The following is a 26445-nucleotide window of genomic DNA, read 5'->3' on the forward strand; positions in this document are numbered from 1 at the left end:
GTTGCAGTCAATGTGGGCGAATTCTATATTAGACCTTGTCCAAACAGATAAAAAAGGAACTGATCACAGAACTAAAAGTTAATAGTAGCTTAAGTACAAGTGATCATGACTTGATTATATTTGTTACGTGCAAACAGAATAGAGTCCATACCAGTTTGTTCGTGTGCACACACACACCCTTTAGAAGGGCCAGTTTCACAAAGCTAAGAACAATTAGGAGCCAAATCAGCTGGGAGGAAGCATTTAATTAGAAAGACAATTCCTAATTACCATTCACATTTAAGAACACTTTACTAGATGCCCAAGAAGCCACAAACAAGAAAGAAGGCCATACAGGTTTAAAAAGCTGGCTTGGCTTAGAGCAGAAGTGAAGGCAGCTAAAAAAAAATAAAATAAAAATAAAAGGTATATAGCAAATGGAAGAGATGGGAAGCTAATAGTAATGAATACAAGTCAGAAGCTCGGAATTGTAGAAAATTTATAAGGGAAGCAAAGGGACACAAGAAGTCGAGTCTATGGTCAGAGTTAAGGACAATGAGAAGGTATTGGTTTGTTACTAGATGGAAAAGGTAGAATTAATCAATGATAATGCAGAAATGTTCAATAAATATTTCTGTTCTATATTTGAGGCAAAAATTATATTGTCATATCATCCAATAACACTTTCCATTCCAATAGGAGCCCATGAGGATGTTAAACAGCAGCTAGTGCAGTTAGACTTAAGTCAGCAGGTGCTGGTAACTTGCATCCAAGAGCTTTAAAGAAGCTGGGTGAGGAGCTTGCTGGACTAGTAATTTTGATTTTTAAATAAACCTTGGAACACTGGGGAAGTTGTAAGAGAAAGCTAATGTTGTGCCAATTATAAAAAGGCTAAATGGGGTGACCCAGGTAATTTATAGGCCTCTCAGCCGGACATTGATCTCAGGCAAGATAATACAGAGTCTGATACAGGACTCAGAGGATATGAAACAACATGGATTTATGGAAATAGACCCTGTCAGACTATCTTGATTGGGGGTGGAGGGGCAGGGGGAAGAATTACAGGTTTGGTTGATAAAGATAACCGTGTTGAGATAAACTTCTGTTTTACCTGGTGCTGCACAACAACTAGAATGATATAGAATAATGTGGCACAATAAAAGGATTCAAAGCTGTATAACTGAGGAGCGGGGGTCTCAAAATGTAATTATAAATAGGGAATCATCATTGAATGTGTGTCTTTATAGTGAGTCCTGCAGGGATCAGTTCTTGGCCCTATGCTATTTAACATTTTATCAGTGACCCATAAGAACACAACACCACCACACGTAATTAAGAGCATTTCATAAGGCCCGTGGCCTGCTTCAATACAATATACTAACGGCAAATTCATTAGCATTTTGTCTTCATATTTACATCATTTTAGTTTACACAAGTGTACAAATAGAAACAACCTCTGTACAGTATTGTCTATCTAGATGACTTTAAAGCTTATTAAAATACATAAAATCTGTCTGGCTCACACAAGGTTGCACTTAAGTTTATGTAGCCCTCTTGTCTGACAGTGGGCCCCACTTTTAGTCAGTGGTAGAGACTGCAAGGCCTTCTTTACATGACTGAAATATCAGTGTATACTAGTACTCATGAGAACTATAAGTACTCACATTTATTGCTATAAAGTAAGTATCAAATGGTAAAACCACAGCTCAAGAGACAGATGAATCACAGTCTAATATCAGCATGAGCTACATGCAGAGCAAAACCATTCCTATCAGTATGCAAATAATCTTTTAAAAGAAAAATGTCCGCTGTCCCCTCCCCTTTTTTGTTTTCCCACAAGGATCATGCAGTCAACATTTATCAGCACAAATACTTGTGGAACGTGAATTTTATGCTGCCAAGCTTGAGTATTAATGGAAAGTGACTTTTGTACTTGGTTTCTGTTGCCGTTTGGACAAGACACCTGTTATAAGGTAACAGAACATGGCAGCAGACTGGGAAAGGGGACGATTCAACCCTCTACTGAAAATGCACAACCAAAAGAATTCAAATTAAAGCGGAGTTAAAGCATGAGCCTTACAACATTAAGAGAAAGCACTGAAAGGAAGAGCAAAAGAGAACAGTCTGACAAAACACCTCATCGTGCCAGGCAACCACACCACGCTCTTTGTCAGCACAGAGCGAAGCACCTGACACTGAGGCCATCCCTCTAAAAACTAGTATTGTACATTTAGATAAAATAGTTATGTGTAGGAATGTCCTAATTTGTACAGAAACAAGCTGACAAACATGTCAGCTCAGACAAGCCCTCTGAACAAACAAATACAAAGGGAGAATACTACAAATGAAGAATCACCAGCCAGCCCATGAGGTGATTCACAGAACAACAGTGCGAAGGAGTTCATTTACCTCACGCACATCCTTGTGATTGGGCATCCACCTAGCAAGCTCTGGTCTGGTGCCCCCTACAAAACAGCTGTTCCAGCCCTACAGTGGCCTGGCTCCTTTTACACCTCAGTCCTCCAGTCAGGTCACATTTTATATCCACCCCTTTTGGGATAATGATATCTTTTCAATCTTCTCCTCAGACATAGGCCTCAGCCAGAATGTCTCTAGAGTTCTCCCATTTCAGGGAGCAAGGGGATGATAATATCCTAAAAGTCCTCTCCAGATGTCTGGTGCTTCTAATCACTTTTTTCCTCTCCACAGTCTTCATCTTGAGCCTGACCCTTCCCTCAGCGTTGAATTCCATTTAGCCCAGGGCCTCTTTCACAGCCCAGCTTTCTAAATTTCCCCTTCCTTCTAGGGGTTAACTTCCTTTTCAAAGTTCTCATCTGTGCTCGCCCTTCTTTCAGGGCCCACTGTCCAGGGGTATTCCTTTTTCTACGACACCACTTTCCTAACCATGTTCCAGAGCATCCTATCAGACACAACCTCTAACACCTACTTCTCTTCCTCCCTGACACCCTGCTCATATAGCAGCCACCCACCCCAGCTGGATCTCATTCCAAATTGAGCCTGGCTGTTCATCCAGGTGCAACTGAATGCACTAACTGAGCTTGCCAACTCCTCTTAACCCCTTCAATGCTAGTGTGGGGTTTATATCCCATCACAGATGGTTTTGGAAAAATAAGTAAAGAACCTGGAGTATCTAGTTAGAGCCCAAAATATCTAGATCCTGTGCTTCCCTGACAACTGGGAGAACCTGGATCTAACTGAGTTTATTCTTATTATCTGAAAGCTCTTTCATATAGACACAAATGAAGACACCCATCAAAGAGATGGTATAAGATCCTAACCAGAAATACAACATACAACTCTTCTCTAGAGTCTGGGTCTCATCTTTTCTGCCTTAACTGTCAGGGACACAACTAAATCAAGACTCTTCCCTAATCCTACAGAATACTGCCTCTTCAGGGACCAATTTGATGAGGTGGAAGCTCAGAGATCCAAGGAGCTTCTCTGAGCTGGCAGCTGCTCCTTATACAGAAAAATACAATAGTAATGGCCCAGTACAGAATATTATATGTTATAAAAAGGACCAAGACCATTTTCTGCTGGATTAAGCCCTGAGCAATTGGTTACCCTGGGGTAGTACCCAGCAGTCTGTAACCTAACATCTTTCTGGCCTGTGTCATAGTGACACTAAATACAAAAAGTATTGAGTCAGTTGTCACAGAACCACACAGCACCTGTAGGCAGACTCAGCTGGATCTCACTAGATGGGCTTTCTTCAGAATTTGGAAATGTTCAGCACACTTGTAACTTCATGTCCCCTCCCTGAAAACAAGTGAACCCAAAGCCTCATGGCGGGAAGCAGGGGAGGGGAGTATGTGGCAGAAGAGGGTGCAGATGATATATTGCTCTCTTATTACAGGCCTAACTGTGAGAACATTCTCTCCAGATGAGTCAAACAGATTCCGTGTGTTTTTCATGCCTGCTCAGCTATTTGTAGAGTTAGCCAGGTCTGACCTCACAGCTCCTTCAGCAAATATGACAGTCAGTAGCTTTGGAAGGTAAATGAACAAATAACAGTGACACTCTGTTCCAGTGGGTCTTCTTTGACAAATTATCTGCAGTATTACCAACGTTTGGGGGAAACAGTACAATCCAAAGATTGGGCAGTTGTTGGGTGGGAGTAGAAGAATAAATGCAAAATGTTCAGACAACCCTCAGTGCCTGGTTTTGAATTTTGTGCAATTCATATTTAGTGGCATGGAAAGTGTTTGTTATTGGGAAATATGGAAGAAAAGCCTATAAAATGGAATATGGTATACATCCCATTCCCAGAACAAAACACATAATCTTGTACAGACTGACCAATGCTCTTCTACCAACTGCAGCCTGAAGCTGTAAAACATTTCATTTCTTAATAACTCTAGGGCAAAAGGGCCAGAAAATGGCCAGGTCATCAAGGGCAGAAAAAGCATACTAGAGCCACCACTGTACATAGCTGCTTTGTAGTCACAGGAAACCAGTTATTCTATTATCTGATGGTGAAACCATAGCCCACATTGCTAGACCTGTCTTAAATAATAAATTGTTCAAAATGTTTGACTAGCAGAAGAAATCATCTAAGGGAATCCAGTCTTGTCAACTGGCCCAGAGTGTACATTATTCCCATCCAGGAGAAGGAGCCATGACATGCCCCTATCATTAAGCAGAACACCCTCCTGAGCTCAAGGGGGAGTTCTGCCTTAAAATTGGGCCGTAATATGACCCAAAGAGAATTACCCATATATGGCAAGAGTTGAATGCCTCCTGAGTGCTTTAGGGTTAGGAATCTAGCTTTATCTTCGAATTATTTATTGAGGAAAAGCTTAAGGGCACAACATTTAATCTAGGAAGGTCCCAAATTACAGAATTCCCAAAATGTTCATATCCTTATGTTTGTGTCAGGTATCTTCTTTGTGTAGCAACTTTCATTATTTCAGAGTGACATATTCGTTTCTTAGGTGTTTTTAAACCTTATTTTTAATGTTTTAGTATTAGATCTCACCCCCACATAGAAATTCAAACAATCACTGCTTCTTTCTTAACGCCTGGGCTTCCCCAGCCTTGGAATGGCAGCTGGGGCATGATTTCTCAGCCAATGAACTTCTCATAGTGTGTCACTTAAGAGCTTCCCATGAGGTGACCCATGGTGAAATTTGTTAGACCCTGAGACTGGTTCATTAACTAGAATGGAAAGGTTTGATGTTAGAGTATGATATCTAATTTGATCTAACACCTTCTAAAACTCTAGTCCAGTGGCTCACAACCTTTCCAGACTACTGTACCCCTTTCAGGAGTCTGATTTGTCTTGCGTACCCCCAAGTTACACCTCACTTAACGACGACTTGTTTACAATATCAGACATAAAAATACAAAAGTGTCACAGCACACTATTACTGAAAAATTGCTTACATTTTCATTTTTACCATAATTATAAAAAAAATCAATTGGCATATAAATACTGTACTTACATTTCAGTGTATAGTATATACCGCAGTATAAGGAAGTCATTGTCTGCATGACATTTTAGTTTGTACTGAATTCACTAATGTTTTTTATGTAGTCTGTTGTAAAATCAGGCAAATATCTAGATGAGCTGATGTACCCCCTGGAAGATCTCTGTGTCCCCAGAGATACATGTACTCCTGGTGGACAACCACTGCTCTAATCAGTGCAAAGCAATTGTATTTTTTAGGTTTCAGAGTAACAGCCGTGTTAGTCTGTATTCGCAAAAAGAAAAGGAGTACTTGTGGCACCTTAGAGACTAACCAATTTATTTGAGCATGAGCTTTCGTGAGCTACAGCTCACTTCATCGGATGCATACTGTGGAAACTGCAGAAGACATTATATACACACAGAGACCATGAAACAATACCTCCTTCCACCCCACTGTCCTGCTGGTAATAGCTTATCTAAAGTGATCATCAAGTTGGGCCATTGTTTAATGGTATCTGTGTGTATATAATGTCTTCTGCAGTTTCCACAGTATGCATCCGATGAAGTGAGCTGTAGCTCACGAAAGCTCATGCTCAAATAAATTGGTTAGTCTCTAAGGTGCCACAAGTACTCCTTTTCTTTTTGTATTTTTTAGCACATGCTAAATTGGTCAAGTTAAAGCATAAGAGAGAGCCTAGATTTTAACTCAGCTTGCATAGCATGTGCTAAAGAACAATTGCATGGGTCACTAGAGTTATGAAGGTCTTGTCTGCACGCACAAGTTGTACTGCTTTAACCTTACCCGTATAGTTAAAGTGGTACAATGCTGCCCCCCTCCTCCTGCCCCAATGTCAACACAGCTCTTCCGGTATAAAGGTTTATACCTCTATAGCTATTCCCCTACAGGAAGGGCACACAACAGCGAGACACCCAGCTGGCTGCTTGGACAACACTCGACTGAGCCTTGGGGGTGAAGCAGCTGCCATTCTATACTGCTCGGTCCTCCTCCCTTTCCCCATCACTATCCTGCCTCCAGCTAATCCTCCTCTCCCTCTCCACCCAGCTTCTGTCCCATTCACATTTGCCCTCCATAGTCCCCCATAGCCTCTTGTCTGCCATGTGCCCCTTCCCCTCTCACAGTGTCCTACCCCTCAAATTCTTCCTGCTCCCTTTTGTATTTCCTGACTCCCTCCTCCTACATTTCCCTGGGCCCATACAACCCAGTTTTCCCCTTGCACTTCCTAGCTCCCATATTCACTTGCTCCTCTAGTGACTCCTGTCTGCCTCCTGACCGAGATCTTCCCTTTGTTCACTCCCATTGGGAACAATGCGGGAGATGGGGTGGCCATCTTTGCTAAGGGCAGTCTAAACTGCAAAGGCTATAGGGAAATGGCAACCTCTTAAGTGAGGACAGCCTGTGGCCTCAGTCTTACTGAGATCATAGCCATTTTGAAAGAGGGCAGTTTTTGACAAATTCCTCCAAAGGAGATTTTATTTGTCAGCCGCTGCTGACTGATTAACTTTTCCTTTCCCTTTTTTATTGATTTTCATGAAGAAACAGACAATAAAAAGTGTAAAATGACTTGCAACTTGTATATGTTTTTAAATACTGCATGTTTCATGGGCCTTGCAATAAAATTGTGCAATTACATAATTTTAAAACTGGTCGAAGTTGCAAGACCAGACAACACAAAACCGGACAATACTACATAGACATAGCATATTAGAGTGGGGATAAGAGTAATAAAACAGGAAAAGACATACATGAATAGGAAGATGAAAGAAGGAAGGGACCAGGGGGGCTAAGTGGAATGGCACATTCGTTGAGCCATCTCAACATTTCTAGCCAAATGTATCTAGAGATGGGGTCCAAATTTCTTTGAGTTCATACAATTTATCGCTATGATGATAAGCTATTACTTCTTTGGCTACTAACCCAGACTGGTCCGAATAACATTGCTCTAGTCTGGGCATAAGCCTACTCTTCCCTTCTTGTAAAATCATGAGGTTGGCGATCATTGCAGCCCTCAAGAACTAAAGTCTTTGTGGTGGAGTTAACCACCTGTTTAGCAGGTAAATAACCTAAGATATAGTTTTTGGCTGCTGAGGTTTGGCTGCTGAAGCCAAGCACTATTCTAACTCTGGTATCCACCTCTTCCCACAGCTGCCTGACTGATGGCCAGTCCCATAGCATAGGATTCCTTTTTCTTTGTTACAGTGCCAACAAAGTCAGAGAACAAGGCCTTTGTTTTGTGCAAGCTCTGTGGCATCCAATACATTTTGAATAATATCTTTTGTGGTATCAAGAGTAGCCTGAGATCCACAGAGGCATTTTTACAATTCCATAATAAGCTCTGCCATAAAAAGGGCTGTGATAAATCCCCTTCCCACACTTCAACAAAGAACTCCAGACTAATGCAGTTCCTCTTCATTAACTGAGTATATGTTGGAAACAAGCCTGGGGAGTTTATGAAGCATTTCCAAGGTTCTTGGTAGCTCTGAGGCCTCTGGCAGTCCTATGGCATCCAGACCAAATTAATATGTTAGCAAGTGTCTTAGGCCAGGTCTATACTACACACTTACTTTGGTATAACTACATCACTGAGATGTGAATCCACACCCCTGAGCGACATAGTTCTACTGACCCTAATCCCCCATGCAGACACCACTATGTCAGTGGGAGAGGTTCTCCCACCAACATAGCTACTGCCTCTCGTGGATGTGGAGTAACTAGGCTAATAGGAGAGCTCCTTCTTGTTGGCTTAGAGCATCTTCATCAAAGTGCTACAGCTGCATCCACCGTGGCGTTTGTAGTGTAGACGTAGACCTGCCCTCAGTTGTAAGTACTGCCACTCCTTTGAGGATGGCAGGTCATAAAGTTGCTTTAGCATTAGAAAAGAGGCAAAGCCCTCATCAGTGACTAATTGGGGAAATCCGTACAATGCCCTTGCTCAGCTAGTTCTTCCAAATTAGAGGTTTGTTCCCAGTTGGCAAGCTTGGGTTGACCCCAATAGGTGCTTTTGCATGGTGGTGTAGATGAAATTGGTACCTCTTTAACTAGGATAGTCCAGACCTTTTTGCACTGCCACCACTGTAGGCATCTTATTTCTCTACACTGGACAGCAAGAGGAACTGAGGAGAACCCCCGGGGAATTGGATGCATTAATGCATGTTCAGTTTCCACCCATGTTGCCATAAGGGTGTTACCGTGCTTGAACCAGTTTGACATCTGTAACATGATAAAAATGTAATAGTTATTTTGTAGGTCTGAGAGCCCAACTCCCACCCTACCTCATTATAGGGAGTTACAGTTTTTGAAATTATACCTGTGGGCATGGACCAGGATCCCACAGGAAGGCTCTGCTAATGCTATTAAATTTTCTAAAATAAGATTGAGGGATGTATACAGGTCAGGGCCGGCTCCAGGCACCAGCTTTCCAAGCAGGTGCTTGGGACGGCAGTTAGAATGGGGCGGCAGTCCGTGTCCCATGGCGGCTCTGCTGCTCTTCCCTCCACTGCGGCAATTCGGCGGCAGCTCTGCCGCTATTGCAGTGGCGGCAATTTGGCGGCGACTGCTTGGGGCGGCAAAATTGGTAGAGCTGCCCCTGATACAGGTAGGCCATAGGTAGCATATTGAGGAGCCTAGGCAGAATATTCATTTTTATTGTGTTAACCTTTCTGCACAGGCTCAGGGAGAGAGGATGTTACCTATTTGTATCACTAACTAGTTGGGAGAGTACCAGATGTACGGATCAACTTTTAATTACGAAGAATAATGGCACAAATTTATCTTCAGTCCTACATATTTCTTTTCAAAAACAACCTGATGCACCATATCTACTTAAGATTCACATGTCAAGTTTTGTGTAGATAGACAAGGTTTTGTAGCAAATTCTCTACTAAACCTGTGAACTAGTCCTGGTTTGAAAACAGAATTTCTATTCCAGGCAAATTTTTGACATTTGGATATTTGCTTTTGTTCCAAATCAAAATTTCTCAAAATTCCAAAATATCTTGATTCAAAAACTTTGTAATGTTTTGACCTTATTTGAAAGAAACATTTGTGTTTCAATAAGGTTGGAACATTATAATGTAATATTATATATATGTAAATAAACAGGCCTGATCTCTCATCCTAGCCCAAGGTTTTCTTGTGCAGATAAGGGTAGATTTGCTTGGGTACATTGAGTGGGTATGGGAAACGTCAACCATCAGTTTTATATCACATGATCTCCCAGGTAACCAGAGGTTCCCGCTGCTCCAGTGCATTGATTTCAGCTCTGTCAGAGACTTCTATGGCCAAGTATACTGTTCACCTAGGAAATGGTTAAGGGGACTTTCCACTCTGCTGCAGGGTGAGTCCTTAATTGTACCCAGGGCAGGTCACTTTGGCAAGAGCAGTTCTAAAACAACAGATGCTCCTGCTCTCTGAGGAAGCATTCTTGCCTGCAGACCTAGCCCAATTTATTTTTGCAGTATGAGCACTCAAAGAATCTGATGTGATTTCACAGATCTACACTCCAAACATCGGCTGTGCTGCCTCACACCTCAGTCACTTGAGAGAGGTCCAGAAAGAGCAAAAACATGACTGGACTTCAGTTCCAGAGTGAAAGACAGCCCTGTGTCTCACTCACTGCATCCCTTCCTCCCTACAATATCCCTTCCTTTCCTGGCCCTACTTGACAGAACTACTCCCGTTCCCTTTGAAATGTCTTTTCCACAGTGATGGGTCTGAGACTTAAATAATGGGGCCTATTGCCAGACTGTGAGCCATCCAAAGAGTAGCGAAAGGTAGATCTCTATTTCATGCCACCACATGGACTAGGCCTAAATACTGACTATATTAGACTTTCAGGGTCATATTTGTAGTACCTACTTACACTCACAGTGACTGTACTTCAGTGTGCACATACCCAGACATTTGGGCACCCAAAACCAGAACATGTCAGTGGGCAGTTAGGCATGAATTACCCAGTTTGTGCAAGTACTAATACAGGCTTTTGCATGCATGGATACATTTATTATCATGGGTATATATTTAAAGGCAGGGTTGAAAAGTTTGGTTATCAAGGCTGAACACAAGGCATCTGCCAGAATTTAAATTCAGGTCCACCTTTACTCAATGGATGAGATTTTCATTAAGAAAAACCTTGCTCCCTAGCCAGTAATATACTACAGTACTTCCGATTTTGATTACTACGCCTTCCTGGCCATTAACTGTACACATTTCTTTACAATCCTCATAACTAAGGGTTTAAGATGATCATCAGTTAGGAAACAGTCAAAAAATCTCCCCTTCCCATGGTACAATAGTAACACTGCATAACAAGATGCAAAGTGGGGTTATTTATAAAGCACCTAGCATAGACTTTCTATCTTTGATAGGGGCGAAAGTAGACTATTGATTTTTCCTGATATGGCAGTTCTATGTTCCCATCCCATAAAGGGCCAACCTACTTACTAGTTTAGCACAAATGAAATATGACCACTGCCTGTCACCAATATTGTCTCATTATTTCATTATACTCCCCGATCTGTCTGCATCCATCTGTGCACACTTTTGGGGCAGGGAGCTTTTGTTCTGTGTCTGTACAGCATCTAACACAGTGGGGTCCTAGTCAATGACTAGGGCTCCTAAGTGCTATGGTAATACAAATAATAAATGATAAGTGAAATTCATTAGATTAAACTTATTTCCACAAATTGAAAACTAAGCATTTAGTTTATTAAAGAAACTTTACTAACTGTTTTTCAATTTAACTTAATACTTTTGAAATATAAGTACAAAACACAATGAAACAAACTTCGCTAACTTCTACAAAAGAGTATAACAATGCACTTACATCATTTACATGATTCACTTTCACAATAAAATAGGAGAGCTTAGATCAATATTTACAATACTGAGAGGACACAGTTTACAGCCATCTGACTCTGGTGCTGCCCTTTGTTGTGATTGGCTCGTCTGGAATAACATCTAACTTCCAGATCCTGCTGTTGGCCCTGCCTGGGCAGATCTTTGTGCCTGGCACAGATCCCCACTGAACTCAATGGGGCACTGCATGAATGCAAGGGTCCACCCATGTGGATCCAGTTGCAGGAACAGGACCTAAGAAACCAAAAGTGCAGCATGCATTTGCTTTTTCATCTCTAAACTGCCATTGTAGCACATGAAATATTGAATAAATCCTCAAACTTAGAAGTCTACTTTCCAACCTTATGCACTTCATCAAAAAGGGGTTTGTTATGGTTTATGCATAAAGGTCAGATTCCACCCTCACACGTGTGTTCATTGAAATCAGTGGGACCAGAATGCACATCCAAAGGCACATTTTGACCCAACATTTGGAGTTTGTCTTCAGCAGATGATTAGGTCAACTCATTGTAGTTAATAAGAGCCCTCAAAGACATGAGGCATGGATAGCAAGGACATTACCATGACCTAATCTTCTAGTGAAGACAAGCAGTTGGTGTACATTAATCTTATATCTATACTCCCATCCCAAATTACTGACATTTGGGATTTGTTCATGTATAATAACTTAACTACTTGGATCCACACTATTTCCATATGTCTTGGGGTGACATGTCCTATGTATGATTGTCTTAAGGTACATAGCATATTGACGGATTATATACACATCTTAAAATGTACAAAACAAAGTCACATCCTAACAAATAATAAATATTGATCAGAGTACAATATTGAACTAAAATAAATTAGAAAGAACCGTTAGGTATTGACTTTCTTCTCTCATTTAGGGCCTGGGCCATAGACCATTAATGTCAATTAAAGTCTTTCCATTGGTTTCCAAGGACTTTGGATGGAGGCCTCCATTAGATAACAGCTGTTTGAAAGGCAGGAGTTTAGTTAGCCTGAAAGTTGCTCATTGGCTATACGATCAAACAATGAAACTCACCTTAAAAAGGGGGTATTTTCGGTAAAAATTACTAGAGCAAAATTTTATATTGCATTTATTATGCAGAAAAAAGTTCTTGCTGATTGTCTTCATCATTTAATTCAGTAGCAAGGAAATAAGCATACAGTTGTGCATAAAACTGTTAACTACCAGAATACCACATATTCTCATGACAAATATACATTAGCGCACACAGTTTTCCAAATTTCACTCATTAGCTAAATTTGTGTAGATTTGAGATTGATTCAAACTATGCACTTAATAAAGCTTCTCTCACAACTACAACTAAGCAAAACGTTAACTGGCAATTGACAGGAAGTAGCTTATTTAAAAAAAAAAAAAAAAAAGACTGACAAAACTGTCAAGATGGGCATGAAACAAAACCCCAGATCCAGGTACTCAAAGAACATTGAGAAGTGTCGAATATGGGTCAAACTTTGGTGTCTCAGGCCCATCTCTGCCAAATTGAAAAGGATTAAAAATATTTATTTTAAAAAGGTAGAGCAGTGGATCTGCTATACGAGAATTGCACTCATAAGGTCTATATGCTGCTAATGATACACTGTTATACTGTAAGAAGTATAATTCAATTACTTTATACAAAAGCAGTGCAGTTTTTTGTTTGTAATTTACTTCATGTCTCTTTTTCCCCTCCTCAAGACTTCATTGTGGATTCAGTATGAAGAGTAACTAAATAGCTAGAAAGTCTTTATCTTAAAGAAAGGGCTTGGTTTACATAGAAGGTGGTGTGACAGGAGTCCATGTGGATGCCAGCCTATTATGTGCAGAGGTATCATACTGACTGTCAGAAATGTCTGTTGGTGTGCCAGCATCATACAGCGGAGATCCCGAGGAGGAGGCAGTGACAGAGTGAGGAAGGGGTGGGTAGTGTGCTGTAGAGCCTCGCAAAAACTGGGAGCTCAGTCCATTGGACATCCCACCTGACTGAGACACGGGTGTGATGGTGCTGTTATTCACAGACCACAAGTTGGGATACTGACTGTAAGAGAGAAGGATAGATAATATGGATTATTAATTAACCCAGTTTTCCCTGTCAGCTATGCAGTTTTACACCTCACAAAGCATATTCCAAGTGTGTTTTTATTCAGCTACTTTATGCATAGAGAAGAACTTTGGGAAGGTTCTTGCTACTTCAGTACACGAGAGAAGTCTCAAGCACTTAAACTGTGGATCACACTGATTTGCTGCAGCCAGCATGCTGTGAGGATAAGAATCTACCCAAATCTTCCCATGAAGATGAGCTCCCACCTCATCCCTCTACTCCCCCCACCACACACCTATAAAAAAGTTCTTTACCTGGGACCAGAAATAAAAAAGTTGATCTGTGAGAAAAATTTAAAGAGGATAAATTTAGCTTTTCCATTTATTATTTAGCTCTTACACAGCACTTTTCACCCATAGATCCCGAAGCACTTTACATTATCTCTGTTATCCCCATTTTACAGATAGGGCACCAGGGCCCAGAGGGGTGAAGTGACTTGCCCAAGGTCACACAGCAATTCAATGGCAGAACCAAGAAGACAACCCAGGTTCTTGACTCTCAATCCAGTGCCCTGGACTTTGCTGCCTTCCAAATGTAAAGACATTTTTGGGAGGGAGAAGAAGTGCTTGGGAGTACTTGTTATTTCAATAAATTTATGTTTAGTAAAAAAAGTATCTAGTAGTTCGTATTAGTAATAAATATGGTATATTTTAACAGATAAATGCTAACTTGCACATTTCATAAATAAGTGCCTTTTCCACAATTCATGTATATTAGCAGAATAGTTAGACTACAGATTTCAACTGCAAGATGTTTAAAAAAAAAAAAGATAGAGGGCCAACCCCTGATCCTATTGAAGTCAATAGCAAAATCCCATCAGGCTCCCCAATAACTTCTAGTTGAGGTTCCTAGGGATTGAGTACAAATTCAACATCAGATAACTTCCTTCAACAGGTGAGCCAATATTTTATCAAGATAATCATAAGCCTAAAAAAGAGACATGATATATGTCCATGACAGGAGGATGGTTTTCACTGAGCTCTCTTAAAAGCAATAAACAAGGGCTATTATTTAAAGGGATACTGTTTGCTTGATCTCTCACACTTGTCCAAGTGTTATTTTTACTTACTGTTGTTATAAATAACACTTAAGATTCCAAGAACTGAAAGTCGAGAAAATAATTGTTCCTTATTTCTCCAATGAGTTTGCTTTGTGCATTTGGCAGCACTGTGTGTACAGTCCTTTTCACTGTTTCTCCTGTACTGCCAGTTATTTTCACATATTTATAAGGGGCTTTTCATATATCAACAGGGAAGAGAAAAAAAGCATTAAAAAAGGAAAATGTGACAATAAAGCCATAAATAGGGAGAGAGACTAGACCTGATCTACACCTAAAACTTAGGTCAATTTAGCTATGTCGCTCAGGGGTGTGAAAAATTCACACCCCTGACAGATATAGTTAAGCAGACCAACGCTCCAATATAGACACCACTAGGTCAACAGAAGAATTCTTCTGTCGACCCAGCTACCGCATCTCAAGGGGATGGATTTATTAAAGCAATGGAAAAACCCCTTCCATCGGTGTAGCGAGAGACTACACTAAAGCAGCCTAGCTGCCGGACTGCCACTATAGCCCTTGTAGTACAGACATACCCTGAGAGACAGGGTATGTCTACTTGTAACTCTTTGCTTTAAAACTGACTAGATTTCAAGATGATGGTGACCTGTTCACTCCTTTTTTCAATTAAAAAATCCCAACATACTCTAATTTCTGAAGATTTGGGGGGCTGCATTGAAAAGGGACTGAATCCTACCTGGAGCTGGTAGATGTGCCAGTGCTGTGACTCATGGGCAGCATACTAGTGTGTGTGGGAACTCCTAGACTGGACCAGTTGTCATGGGATTGGAGCATGGAAAGACAGGCTGAGGAATTATCAGCATAGGCTGCTGTGAAAAACAAGCAAGCACTTAACAAGCAGATTAGCAGTTAAAGTGAGGCACAATTCTCATTTTCAATGCAGAGTATGGCTTTTTTATTACTGTTTTGTATATCTATATACACATACACACACACACACACATATCTACCAGTTGTATCAAACTATCAATTTTATTGGGGCTGTCAAGTGGGTGGTGTGCCAGTCTGCTATATGAGGTGCCCAAGTTCAGTTGCCAGAGCATATTTCACTTCCTACCTCCAGTAGTTCCTTATGCCAAAATGCTCAGCCTCTGATGAGGGGAGTGCATTATGTAGCTCTGTCGTAACTATGGGGCTAAATTAGCAATGGCCTCAATGCCATTCCACCCTCCCCAGCCAGAAAAGGTTGCTGTGGCATATGAACTTAAGGGGAGGAGAAAAATCCTTTATGGAGGATGGGGGAAGAAGCAGGGCACACAGAGTAGTCAATTATTCTCATGGAATTTTATTTGAATTTGCAAAATCCATGCAAAGGATCAAGATGCAACAAAAATCAACTACATGCAAATTTTCAACTTTAACACTCTTTACAGAATTATGTATTGTAAGAACAGCCAGGCTATGGGCTGTGCCTGGAACAATTTGATGATGACTATGCCACATAGCCTACATAATATTTTATAAAATTTAAAATATTAAGCTGTTTTTTAAAAACAAACAAACAAACAAAAAGCCCTTTCAGTAGTTTTTATTGGCTGGGAGAGAAAAACCCATAGGAAGTTCTGGATGGGCAGTTAAACATTCCCTCCTTTCTTCTCATGGAAGTGCAATTGGATAGACATACTGTCATTATTCACCCAATTCCATCATCCTGACTTATTCTGAGGAGTACCTTACTACACATGTAGTCTTGTTGATTAAGATGTTCCTCAATGTGAGTAATGCTGGCAAAACTAGGCCCTCCGTTATTTACTTAGGTTAATGCCACTTGACTCCACTACCATAACTAGAAGTCTATTCAATTCACTGCCATTTCTTTAAGGTGGTGCTTCCTCAAATTCTTCAGATACGTATATTCTATCTTCACTTAAACCAAGTCCCCAAACTTCTCCTCTTGCACGCCTCCTTACCAGTAATAGAAGGTGTCCGCACCCCTTTGGCCCAGAAGCGGATCCACAGCTAGGAGCTGAGAACAGGGTACGGCAGCTGAGGGCAGAGGCCGAGGGTGGGGCCGGAGCAGACTGGGTGGCACTCCCTCCCCACCCCCTTGTGAGGGCTGGCCCAGGCCCTGACATGCATGCTGAGACGTTCCTCTGTGCCCCCTTAAGGGGCCACGCCCCACAGTTTGGGGACCACTGACTTAAACTGACGAATATTGCCAGAATAAACTAAGCTTTCCTAGGCTAAAAATATTTGAAGTATTCCTTCATTTCAAGATTCTTGTTCTACAGTAGGACACAGGGACAATGCTAGCACAGAATTGTCTAATAACCTAACATTAGATAGAGCATTACACAATCTTACTTTTCCATTGTTAAGAGGCTAGAGAAAGATATTTACTTTTTGTTATTGTCTTTCAATTGTTGTCACAAGCCCTCAGCACAAATGGAGCTAGATACTGATCTCAGTTCCAGTGACATTACTCCAGGTTTACAATGATGTAATTTATCAGAATTTGAACCACTAGATTAATTTCCCTCTTTAAATAGCCACAGAATAATAAAGACTTACTTGGAGAGTTGTTTCTGTGGGCATATGGATTGGGGTAAGGGGCAGAACGGTGATTCCTCAGCGATGAGAATCTTTCACAGCTGTGAGCAGAGGACAGTGATAGAGGTGCTCCAAATTGAGCATGAGGATTGGAGGGGGGGCACAGACTCCCAGTTCCAGGAATAAGCCAGCCACCTACTGTGAGAAAGAGAGGACATTTTGTAGCACTGATACTTGGGTGACCAGATGTCCTGATTTTATAGGGACAGTCCTGATATTTGGGCTTTGTCTTATCTAGGTGCTTATTACCTGCCACCCCTGTCCTGATTTTGCACCCTTGCTATCTGGTCTCCTTAACTGATACATAATGCCACAGGGCAAGCTATGAATGTTATGAGCCCTTTGAACACTATTACTCTGAAGTTAAATATTAGAGCTGGTCAGAAATTTTCCAACACAATGTTTTTCCATCAGAAAATGCCAATTGTCAAAAGTGAAATGTGGATACATGTCTCCTCGCATAAAAAATCATTTTGAAAGAAAAATTGAGAAAAAGGGCAATTTTAATAAGGGCAAAAAACAGGTTCCCTCCCAGCACTATTGAATAACATTATTCAGGTTGGCTTCTCCCTGCCCTTTACAATAGATGCTGTCAAAATAAAATTTATATTTTTAAGAATTCTTAACCTGTGTTACTAATTACACCTTAGATTATTAAAATTGAAATATGTTTAAAACTTTGCATTTTTTATGTTGTGTGTGTATATTTTGCATGTCATTAACTCTGGACAGTAAAACCACACTGGTTAATTTAATCTTTTGTTTGTAGCTTCTCTTTTTGGTTCTCCTCCATTAGCACAACATTGCTGTGCTTGGGGTTTCCAATACTGATGTGGGATGATGTTTAAATGCAAAAGAAAATGTTTTTATAGAGTTTTTTAAAAATTCTATTCCCATTATATCTTGTAAAAGCCCATTTATTCAAGTTGTGGACCTAAGTTTTTTGACAATGTTCCTTTAAAACAAAATTCAATTTAAAATTCTAAACCAGTGACATTTTAGCCATCTGAAAACAAAAGAATTTTAAACCTGCTGCCTCCAATTTCCTTCGTGTACTTTAAAAATAAATTAATTAATTAAACTGGTGAGTTTATTCTCACTAATTTTTGTTACCATTTGAAATAAAACACTCTTTCCATTAATCTCCCCACAGATATTGCATTCTTTACATCCAAGACCCATTGTCTTGCAGAAAACTAATGTGATTATGAATTTTTGAAGGCAGTATTAATGTTTTTAATAAAATATATTACACACAATGAGAAAGATGAAAAACTACAAAATAGTATTCATAAGATTCAGACACTCATCATAGAACTGAAAGGGACCTAGAAAGGTCGTTTAGTCCAGTCCCCTGCACTCAAGGCAGGACTAAGTATTATCAAGAATGTCATACTTAATCTATAGTGAGAGTTAACATGTGCCTGCAAACAAACACTGGTTTCTAAATTTTACTCAGCTATAACATACTACGAAACTGTAATAGAAAGGAAATATAAGAGAAGCTGAGATGAAAGATGAGGTATTTTTTAAAGTTATATACTTAATAGTATGAAATTAAACATACACTGTGAATACCCAGACTGTTGATTGTCTCCGACTTCATCCATCATATCTTTGTGATCACTTCTGTGAAAGAAGCCACATTTCATTAGTCAAAGAAAAGAATTTGAAATAAATGTGTTTTCACAAATATGTAATTTTTCTGTAAATTCTGTAACTGGGTTTAGTCAAGAATTCTCACCTTTCTTTTGCATCAAGGAAAGCCTTTGCAAATGGATTGTATTTAATTTTTAAAGCTGTGATCTAAAAACAACAACAAAAATCTTATTTTGCAAGTGTTACTATTCATTATCATTCATTATCATTCATTATCATACTATTCATTATCATACTATTCATTTTCTGATTTTCTGATTTCTGATTTCAGGATTTTCTGATCCTGCTTCTCTAAAATTAGTGGGATTTTATCATTGATTTCAGTGGCAGTAGGATTAAGGCCACAGTATGGACTTATGTAAAGTAACTAAACAGCATCCAAACATCTCAAATGTTAACAGCAGACTTGAAATTATTCTCTCGACAAAATGTAAAGACATCCACTGTCACTGCCTGACTAAGTTGCCTGGTTTTATTATCCTATTAAGGAAACACATATGAAAGGGGATACACTAATGACAATTATAAAGAGTTTTCGGTTTCTGGATAGACCAGAATGAACAACAAATCTCAGCTAGGATAATAAGCTTAGTAACTTACAGTTTAATTGAAGTTTAAAGTGTACATTTTAGTTATTTGAAAACAAGAGTCAGTTCTGAAAATGATATTTCCAATTAGTTCATGTATTATTATTATTTCATATACTTTAAAATGGTGAGTTTATTCTTACTGATTTTCTAACATTAGTAGTTAACTTTGATGAATTCCAAAGAATCTTTATAATTATACGTTAACAAATAAAGTTACAAAATATAGGAAACAGGGAATTAGTGTTACTAAATGGCCATTTATTTATTTATTTATTGGGCTTTATTATTTAATTTAAAACAAACACTTTATATACAATTTAAAATGAAATACAGAGAAGTGAAAAAATGTTACATGACAAATATTTTGCTCCAGCGTCTTTCACTTTGCTAATTCAGGGGATATAAGTGCATGTAGGTTTCTTTCCCATTTTGTGCATACCTCCTCATTCTGATAAGCTGTCACAGCTATAAACTGGGTCTCTGGGAAGGAATGGCTGGTTATCATACGCTGAGGGCCACCAACTCTCACTATATGAATCCTAGGCTCATACTTGTGCAAGGAGTTCAACATGATCTGTAAACATATAATAGCACAGATAAGCATTGTCACAGTGGGATGCAAATTCCTACAGTTACAGAGCACTTTCTGATTTTAAAAAGCTAACGCTGGATATTTCGGGGGGGGGGGGGGGTTGGAAAGTCAACAGACAGTAGTAAATTCTAAAAGTGAAGCCTGACAAAAGAAGGTAAACCTCAGGCAACTAAAGTATCTGCCTAAATATTATCCGCCATTATATTTGGCAGGGCAGCCTATTTATACAAAGATTAGATTGGATATAGATAGATAGACTTTGGATTATCAAATAGTTCAACCCTGAAATGACTATTTTTAAAAAAATCCCCCAAGGAATCCATGATCTGCTTGGAAAGTTTCATCAGGACAAAAACAGCCCAGTTAGTTTGTCAAAAATTATAGAGGATATTGATTACAAAATCCAGTGTCAACAAAACTGAAGAACAACTTCATAGCTAATGTAGGGATCAAATGAAATCTAGTTCCCCTTTCTTGGTGAAATCTACTAGACAGACTCCTTGTCCTGGTTTTCAGGCATATAGGTCTGCGTTTTTATTTTCGCTCTTAAAAAGCGACCAGTTTTTTAGACCACTCCAGCACACTAGTTACATAAAATAAACTCGTCTAGTCAGAAGCCCTGGCTGATTTCCGTGTTCTACAGGGGCAGCCTTTGAAACGGGTCACAAGTTTACAGACAATCCTGGATAGGTGCTCTCGGGGGAAAGCCGTCACGCCATTGAGGCTGGGCTGATTGTTACAGCGAGAGGCTCTGGAAAAGTTTTCTCCCCGCCCTGAATTTTAGCTACACCCTGACTGACTTTGCTGACAGGATAACCTGGGGCGGGGGGGGGTCTCGTCCCACTGTCCCCACCGAGTTCCGACACCCCGCAGACGCGGGCTCTGGGAGAAGGTCTCTGCCGCCGCAGCGCAGCCCAGCCCGGAGCGCCGAGAAGGGGCAGCTTTGCGGGCGCTATTTCTCGGCGCCCCTCCCCTGGGCTCCTGGCCGGCCACGCTTGGCCAGGCCCCTGGGCGGCTCCGGCCCGCGCCACTCACCTGCCCCCCTCCGTTGAGCTTGTTGGTGAGTTTGACTTTGCTGAAGGAAACCGGCGCCTTCATCCAGTGCGCTCCGAAGTTGGGCGAGTCCGGGTGGATGTAGACGCAGCTCGGGGCCTGCGGCTCGGGCTTGCCCCCGGGGACCCACTCCCCGTTCACGTACTTCCAGCGGTGATTGTCGGCGGCCACGAAGTCCAGCAGGAAGGAGTACATGGCGTTGGGGTCCAGGCCGGACACGCTCACCTTCAGCACGGGGAACATCCGCCTGGGGGAGAGAGCAGGGCCAGGGAGAGGCGCATTGTGCGGGGGAGCCAGCGGGGACCTCCGGGGGGAGCCGGCAGCCGGGCCAGGGCTCCTGCTCGCCTCAGAGCAAGGCCGATCCCGGCTCCGGTGTGCCCTGAGCCCCGCTCCGCTATTTCACGGGACTCCAGGAAGCCGCGTTAGCTTCTCACCTGCCTGGCCCTTGACCTTTCTCTGGGTGTCCCCGGAGCAAAGGATCAGCCGGCTCTAAACCACCCCCCGGCCCTTTGTGCGGCTCCGGGCCAAAACTAATCGCCCCCCCCCTTCGGCTCCCGCTCCGGGCTGCAGCCTCCCCCGCTCCGGGGCCGCGCTGGGCAGAGGGGAGGGGGCTCCCAGCAGCCCTGGGAGGAGGGCACCCCGGCAGCGTCATAGAATCTCAGAGTTGGAAGGGCCCTCAGGAGATCATCTTGTCCAACCCCCTGCTCAAAGCAGGACCAATTCTCAATTTTTGCCCCAGATCCCTAAATGGCCCCCTCAAGGATTGAGCTCACAACCCTGCGTTTAGCAGGCCAATGCTCAAACCACTGAGCTATCCCTCCCCCCCCCAAAAAAATCAACTCTTAAAAAGGAAGCCTTGGAGCCCAGGTTCCACCGAGGGCCCCCAGCAGAGGATCTGGTTCTCCAGCCACGTTACAGGGAGATCCTCCCCAGCAGGACTGGATTGGAGGGAGGGAAGTCTCCAGTAAAAAGGGGGGAGAAATAAGTACCCCCGGGGCGGGGGGCAGAGTCTCCCGCAGCATTAGATAACGGTGTCTCCAGCAGCGTGAGGGCAGCAGACTCGGCCCCACATAATGTTGCAGGGAGGGATCCTTTAACTGGGGGGAGAGAACCCCAGCGGGACTCGGGGCCAGGGGCCTCCTCAGCCCCAGTGGCTGTGCAAGCATTTGGGGCTGCGGCTGTCTCCAGCAGCAGTGGAAGCTGGGCAGGGGCCCCCCCCCCGGGGTTGCCAGCGGTGTCCCGAGCCTACCTGCCGTTCTTGGTCACGATCATCTCGTTGGTGAGCTCCTTGAAGCGCAGCCACAGCTCATTCTCCTCCAGAGTGACTCGTAGCTCCCGCTCCGTGGGGTCTCCCTTCTCGCTGCCAGCCTGCAGCTCGTTTTCCACCGCGCTTAGGAGATGGTCCACCCGGTACTGCAAGCTCTTGCCGGAGCTCTCCGTGCCGGGAGAACTCATCCTCTCTCCTCCCCCTCCCCCAAAACCACTTACTGCCCAGGAGCCACCTCCAGCCTCAGGTCTGGCTCCAACTCCTGGTAGAACTTATCAGAGGCGATTGCACACTGATCAGCCACGCGGGAGAGGAGGCCCCCGAGGCTCCTGGGAGGGGGTCCTGGCTGCTTACAGTGGGAAGGATCCAGGCTGGTTGCAATGTAGTGGCAGAAGGGTTAATCCACTTGACCTCTCTGGTCAGCGCGACTGGAACTGGCCAAGGGGGTAGCAATTATACCCCCCCAATAAATATCGCCTGGTGACATCACAATGCCTGTGGGGGGGCTCCCCTGATTGGAGGAGAACCCCTTTGATGTGTCCGGCCGACCCAGCTGATTGGCTCCCTGCGGCCATATCAGAACGGTGCCCGGGGAAGCCTGTGATGTTAATTGCGGCCAGTGGGATTAAACACGGCTATTTTATGTAAATCTGCCCCCAAATGTTTGCACCTCTATCAAAGCCGCCGGGGTTGGAGCTTCAGCAGCCTCGGAGGAAATGGCCCATCTCAGCAACAGCCCCATAACCTGTGTGCAGCATCCTCCTGCCTTCTCAGCAGCAGTCATTATAGGTACATTGACATGCCGCTCGCAACATAGGGCTGCAAACCCTAGAGGTTTTATTTTAGACACCATTCTAGACCAGCCAATCCTAGAAAGGAGACACCCCTAGCGCAAGTTATTATTTAATTAATATTAAAAGTCCTTCCCCCACCCCCTCTGCTGTTGAAGGTACGTGCAATGTATTTCTATAGCAAATTGAAAAAGTATCACCTCTTAAAACAGAAACCTCACTTTCACATTGTCAAAGATTGTGGCATTCCTGTCTATGTGAACATTAAAATTAGCATAAGGCCAATTTTAAGTTGACAAGAAATGTTTAAAATAATTAAAAAGCAACTGACCAGAAAGCACTTCTCTGAAATAAACCCTCAACCTCAGTCTGATGATCTCATTGAACTATTGCTTTCACACAACCTAAAGAATGTACTGACCACCTCAGATCATTTTTTAGAAGGACTGTAGCTCTGTCTCTGACTGATGCTTACAACCATCTAATTATACCATTTCCATTTAAATTGGAAATATTTATAAACATTATATGGATAAATTGAGGCTTAAATCCCCCACTCCCCTTTATAACAAGGACAAATGTGTATAGTTGGATTGGGGGAAAAAAGGGCTTTGTGTGTTTTAAATGAAAAAACGGTAACTCTAAGTGAGGATCGCATCCGATGAAGTGAGCTGTAGCTCAGGAAAGCTTATGCTCAAATAAATTGGTTAGTCTAAGGTGCCACAAGTACTCCTTTTCTTTTTGCGAATACAGACTAACAGGGCTGCTACTCTGAAACGAGTTATCAAAGTCTGGTGAGTGGTGTTTTAAATGAAAAACTTTCCAGTCCTCAGAGTTTCCGTCAGTCTCACGGGCCAAGACGTAATAAATACAGAGTGAGAGAATGAAAATTTTGAAACATACTAATGCTTTGGAATGGTTTGAATTCTCAGGAGGTGCTGCGATCTGTGGTGTGAGGGAACAGTTTATTACCTTTCTGTGAGAATCTCTGGATAGAGGGAGAGGGGGAGAGAGAGGTGACAATGAGCAGGAAATAGTTCAATGGGGTCTCTTTAAACAATAACAATCGCTTTAAACAGGAGCAAAAGAAGGGGAGGGGAGGCAGTGCAGTGTAAAAATAAGGATTTCTCAAAAAAAAAAAGATATAATGCAAACATACATTCAAAATACTGGATATTAGTTTTATTTGAACTGATTTAATGAGATTTTTTTTTAAGTTTGCTTTTTAAGAGAAGTTTCTCTGCCAATGGCAATGTCTATGGAAGAACAAGTTGAAACCAGTGTTTAGTATGGAGAGTTATATTCAAAAATAGTTAATCTTCGGGATAGATAGGTAGATAGATAGATAGCCACTTTTCTCATCTATACACGCATCTTGATTTCAGGAATAAAACTGCTACATTAGTCAAATTTCAAATACATCATATATTTTTGCACCCATTTTCTTTTCCTCTTAAGTTTAGAAATCAAAGTTGTATTTTTAAAAAGCTACCTGAGGTGATCAAGTTAATGTTATTTTGCTCGATCGTGTTGCTTTAAAAAAAAATTATCGCGAATGCAAACATTCTCTGCTCCTTTATGGAAATAGAGTGAAGACATTTCCCTACTTTGGGTGAGTCTTTGCACAAGTTTTTTAAAAAAACCCTTTGTAACCGACACGCTTTGCTTACTGAGCGCAACTAGTCCACTTCTGATGGGGAACGAGCTTTCTCTACAAGCAGGTTTTCAAAGAGCGGGCAAGAAGAGACGCCCAAACAGTCACCGCTCTGAATATTTCCACTAGATCCTTGCCACCAGCCGAACATCACACCCTGATTTGACTTAGGGTGTTCCATACAAACAACAACACTTTACTTTTAAAAGGCATGAGCGCACTCAAGCTCAGAAACTCGATGCGAGGCTGTCACTCTGTGACAATCTGCGTTATTTTTTTTAAGGATGGGATTTCTAACATCTTATTATAACACTGCAAACTCCTGCACCTCAAGATACTCTTAAAATTAATCCAAAATGAGGGAGTCTCCTTCACAGCCCGTACTGCTTCGCAGCTCAGTTTAGATCTTTACAAAAAAACCTCTCTCTGCTTTCGACACATTCTGATTTTGCGAAGTTTTCTGAAGTGATCTTTATTCTAGTGGATCCAGGGTAGGACACATTTCGTTCTAAATTCTTCGGCAGATCTAATATGCCTACAGATGAACCATCTGAAGATCTGGCACACAGTAATAGAGTCAAGCGGAATCGAAGGCGACCCGCCTCTTTCAGTGGATTTAGGTATGAAAGGGAAACTGGATTTGATTTGATTATATATTAAGATGGGTTGAAATTTAATAAAAAAACATTGTTATTGACGATTCAGAATTAAAATATTTCTAATTTCTTCTATTTTAAAGAAGAACAATACATATAAGGAAAGCTCAAATACCACTGGCAATATACATGCTTTGAACATTATTATTAAATTTTGCACGTAGTATCACGAGATGTTTTCATTTTCTCTAATTTACCGTTCAAAAGGAAGATGGAATTTATTTCACTTTGCATATTTCACTTTTATAATATATGTTTTAGTAAGTGGCTTCCCCATTTAGTCCCAAAGAACTAAGGAATATCCCAAGATTTAGCTGACAGTTTTTAAACAGTCTTCCCGGATTTAAGTTACAAATGATCAAAAGAATGCCTGCAGTTTTGGGTTTTTTTTAAACAACATAAAGATGAGTGCTGTGGGAGATCTGTGTATATTTTGGGAGAGATAGGGAAAATACGAAGATTTTTCCTGGGCAGCTATTTGTGCCCTCTTCTTTATTATTATTATTATTATTTTCCCCCTCTGCCCTGCTTCTCCTTTCTGATCTTAATTGCACTTTGGTTCTCAGGAGAGAAAACTCCCCACTTTCACAGCCTTTTCACCGAGAGCTGCAGTGCATGACAGTTTACAGCCAAAAACTTCCTCCAGCCGAACAGCTATAAAGACTCCCAATTTATAGCAATACCTTCCTTCTTACACTGGGCGAGTACGAGCCTCCAGCTGTTCCCCCTAGGTTCATGGGATCTGTCTGTCTGCATCTGCATTATCATCACCTTAGGTATACGGTTCTGTGAAGAAGACTGCCATGGAAATAATAGCGATCATGATAAACCGAGCATGCCATTATTATCCCCCCTTGATAGTAACCAATAAATATATAATATAGCCCAACTGGAAATGCTAAGAATCAGTGAGTAAATAAATATCTGGAGTATTTGTTTTGCTATTTTTCAGCTTGCGATGCAGGATTATGTAGAATGTACATCGTTCTTTCCCCCAGATCAGTCTTCCTACTCCCAAATAGTTTTTTCCCCCCGGATCCAGGATTGATTTAATGCAGACTTAAAAACAATCAAAAAGACCAACAACAAAAACCGGGCTATTAATTAAATCGTCCAATTAAAGTGCAAATTAGAAGTGTCAAGATGTTCTAGATCTTAAAAA

The 26445-nt window shown here is 41.6% G+C and overlaps 1 protein-coding gene across 1 annotated transcript; it reads right to left on the reverse strand.

Moving 5' to 3' along the window:
- Window positions 1–11218: 11218 nt before the first annotated feature.
- Window positions 11219–22631, reverse strand: TBXT (T-box transcription factor T). Its single transcript, XM_073335239.1, has 8 exons — window positions 22165–22631; window positions 20898–21162; window positions 19710–19844; window positions 18766–18827; window positions 18589–18650; window positions 16983–17159; window positions 15148–15280; window positions 11219–13330 (listed from the first exon to the last, which is right to left on the reverse strand). The coding sequence occupies exons 1-8, from the start codon at window positions 22368–22370 to the stop codon at window positions 13063–13065; spliced, it is 1308 nt and encodes a 435-aa protein (XP_073191340.1). The 5' UTR covers window positions 22371–22631; the 3' UTR covers window positions 11219–13062.
- Between the last annotated feature and the right edge of the window lie 3814 nt (window positions 22632–26445).

This window comes from Lepidochelys kempii, chromosome 3 (genome assembly GCF_965140265.1).
Source record: "Lepidochelys kempii isolate rLepKem1 chromosome 3, rLepKem1.hap2, whole genome shotgun sequence".
In the NCBI taxonomy this organism is placed as follows: domain Eukaryota; kingdom Metazoa; phylum Chordata; order Testudines; family Cheloniidae; genus Lepidochelys; species Lepidochelys kempii.

What these genes read in the sequence shown, in the direction of transcription:
- TBXT (XM_073335239.1), bottom strand. Translation starts at nt 22,370, where the DNA reads ATGAGTTCTCCCGGCACGGAGAGCTCCGGCAAGAGCTTGCAGTACCGG. An exon ending in CAGCTTATCAGAATGAGGAG is followed by an intron (nt 18,828 to 19,709) that starts GTATGCACAAAA and finishes TGTTGTTTTTAG; the next exon opens with ATCACAGCTTTAAAAATTAA. An exon ending in ACAGTCTGGGTATTCACAGT is followed by an intron (nt 17,160 to 18,588) that starts GTATGTTTAATT and finishes TCTTTCTCACAG; the next exon opens with TAGGTGGCTGGCTTATTCCT.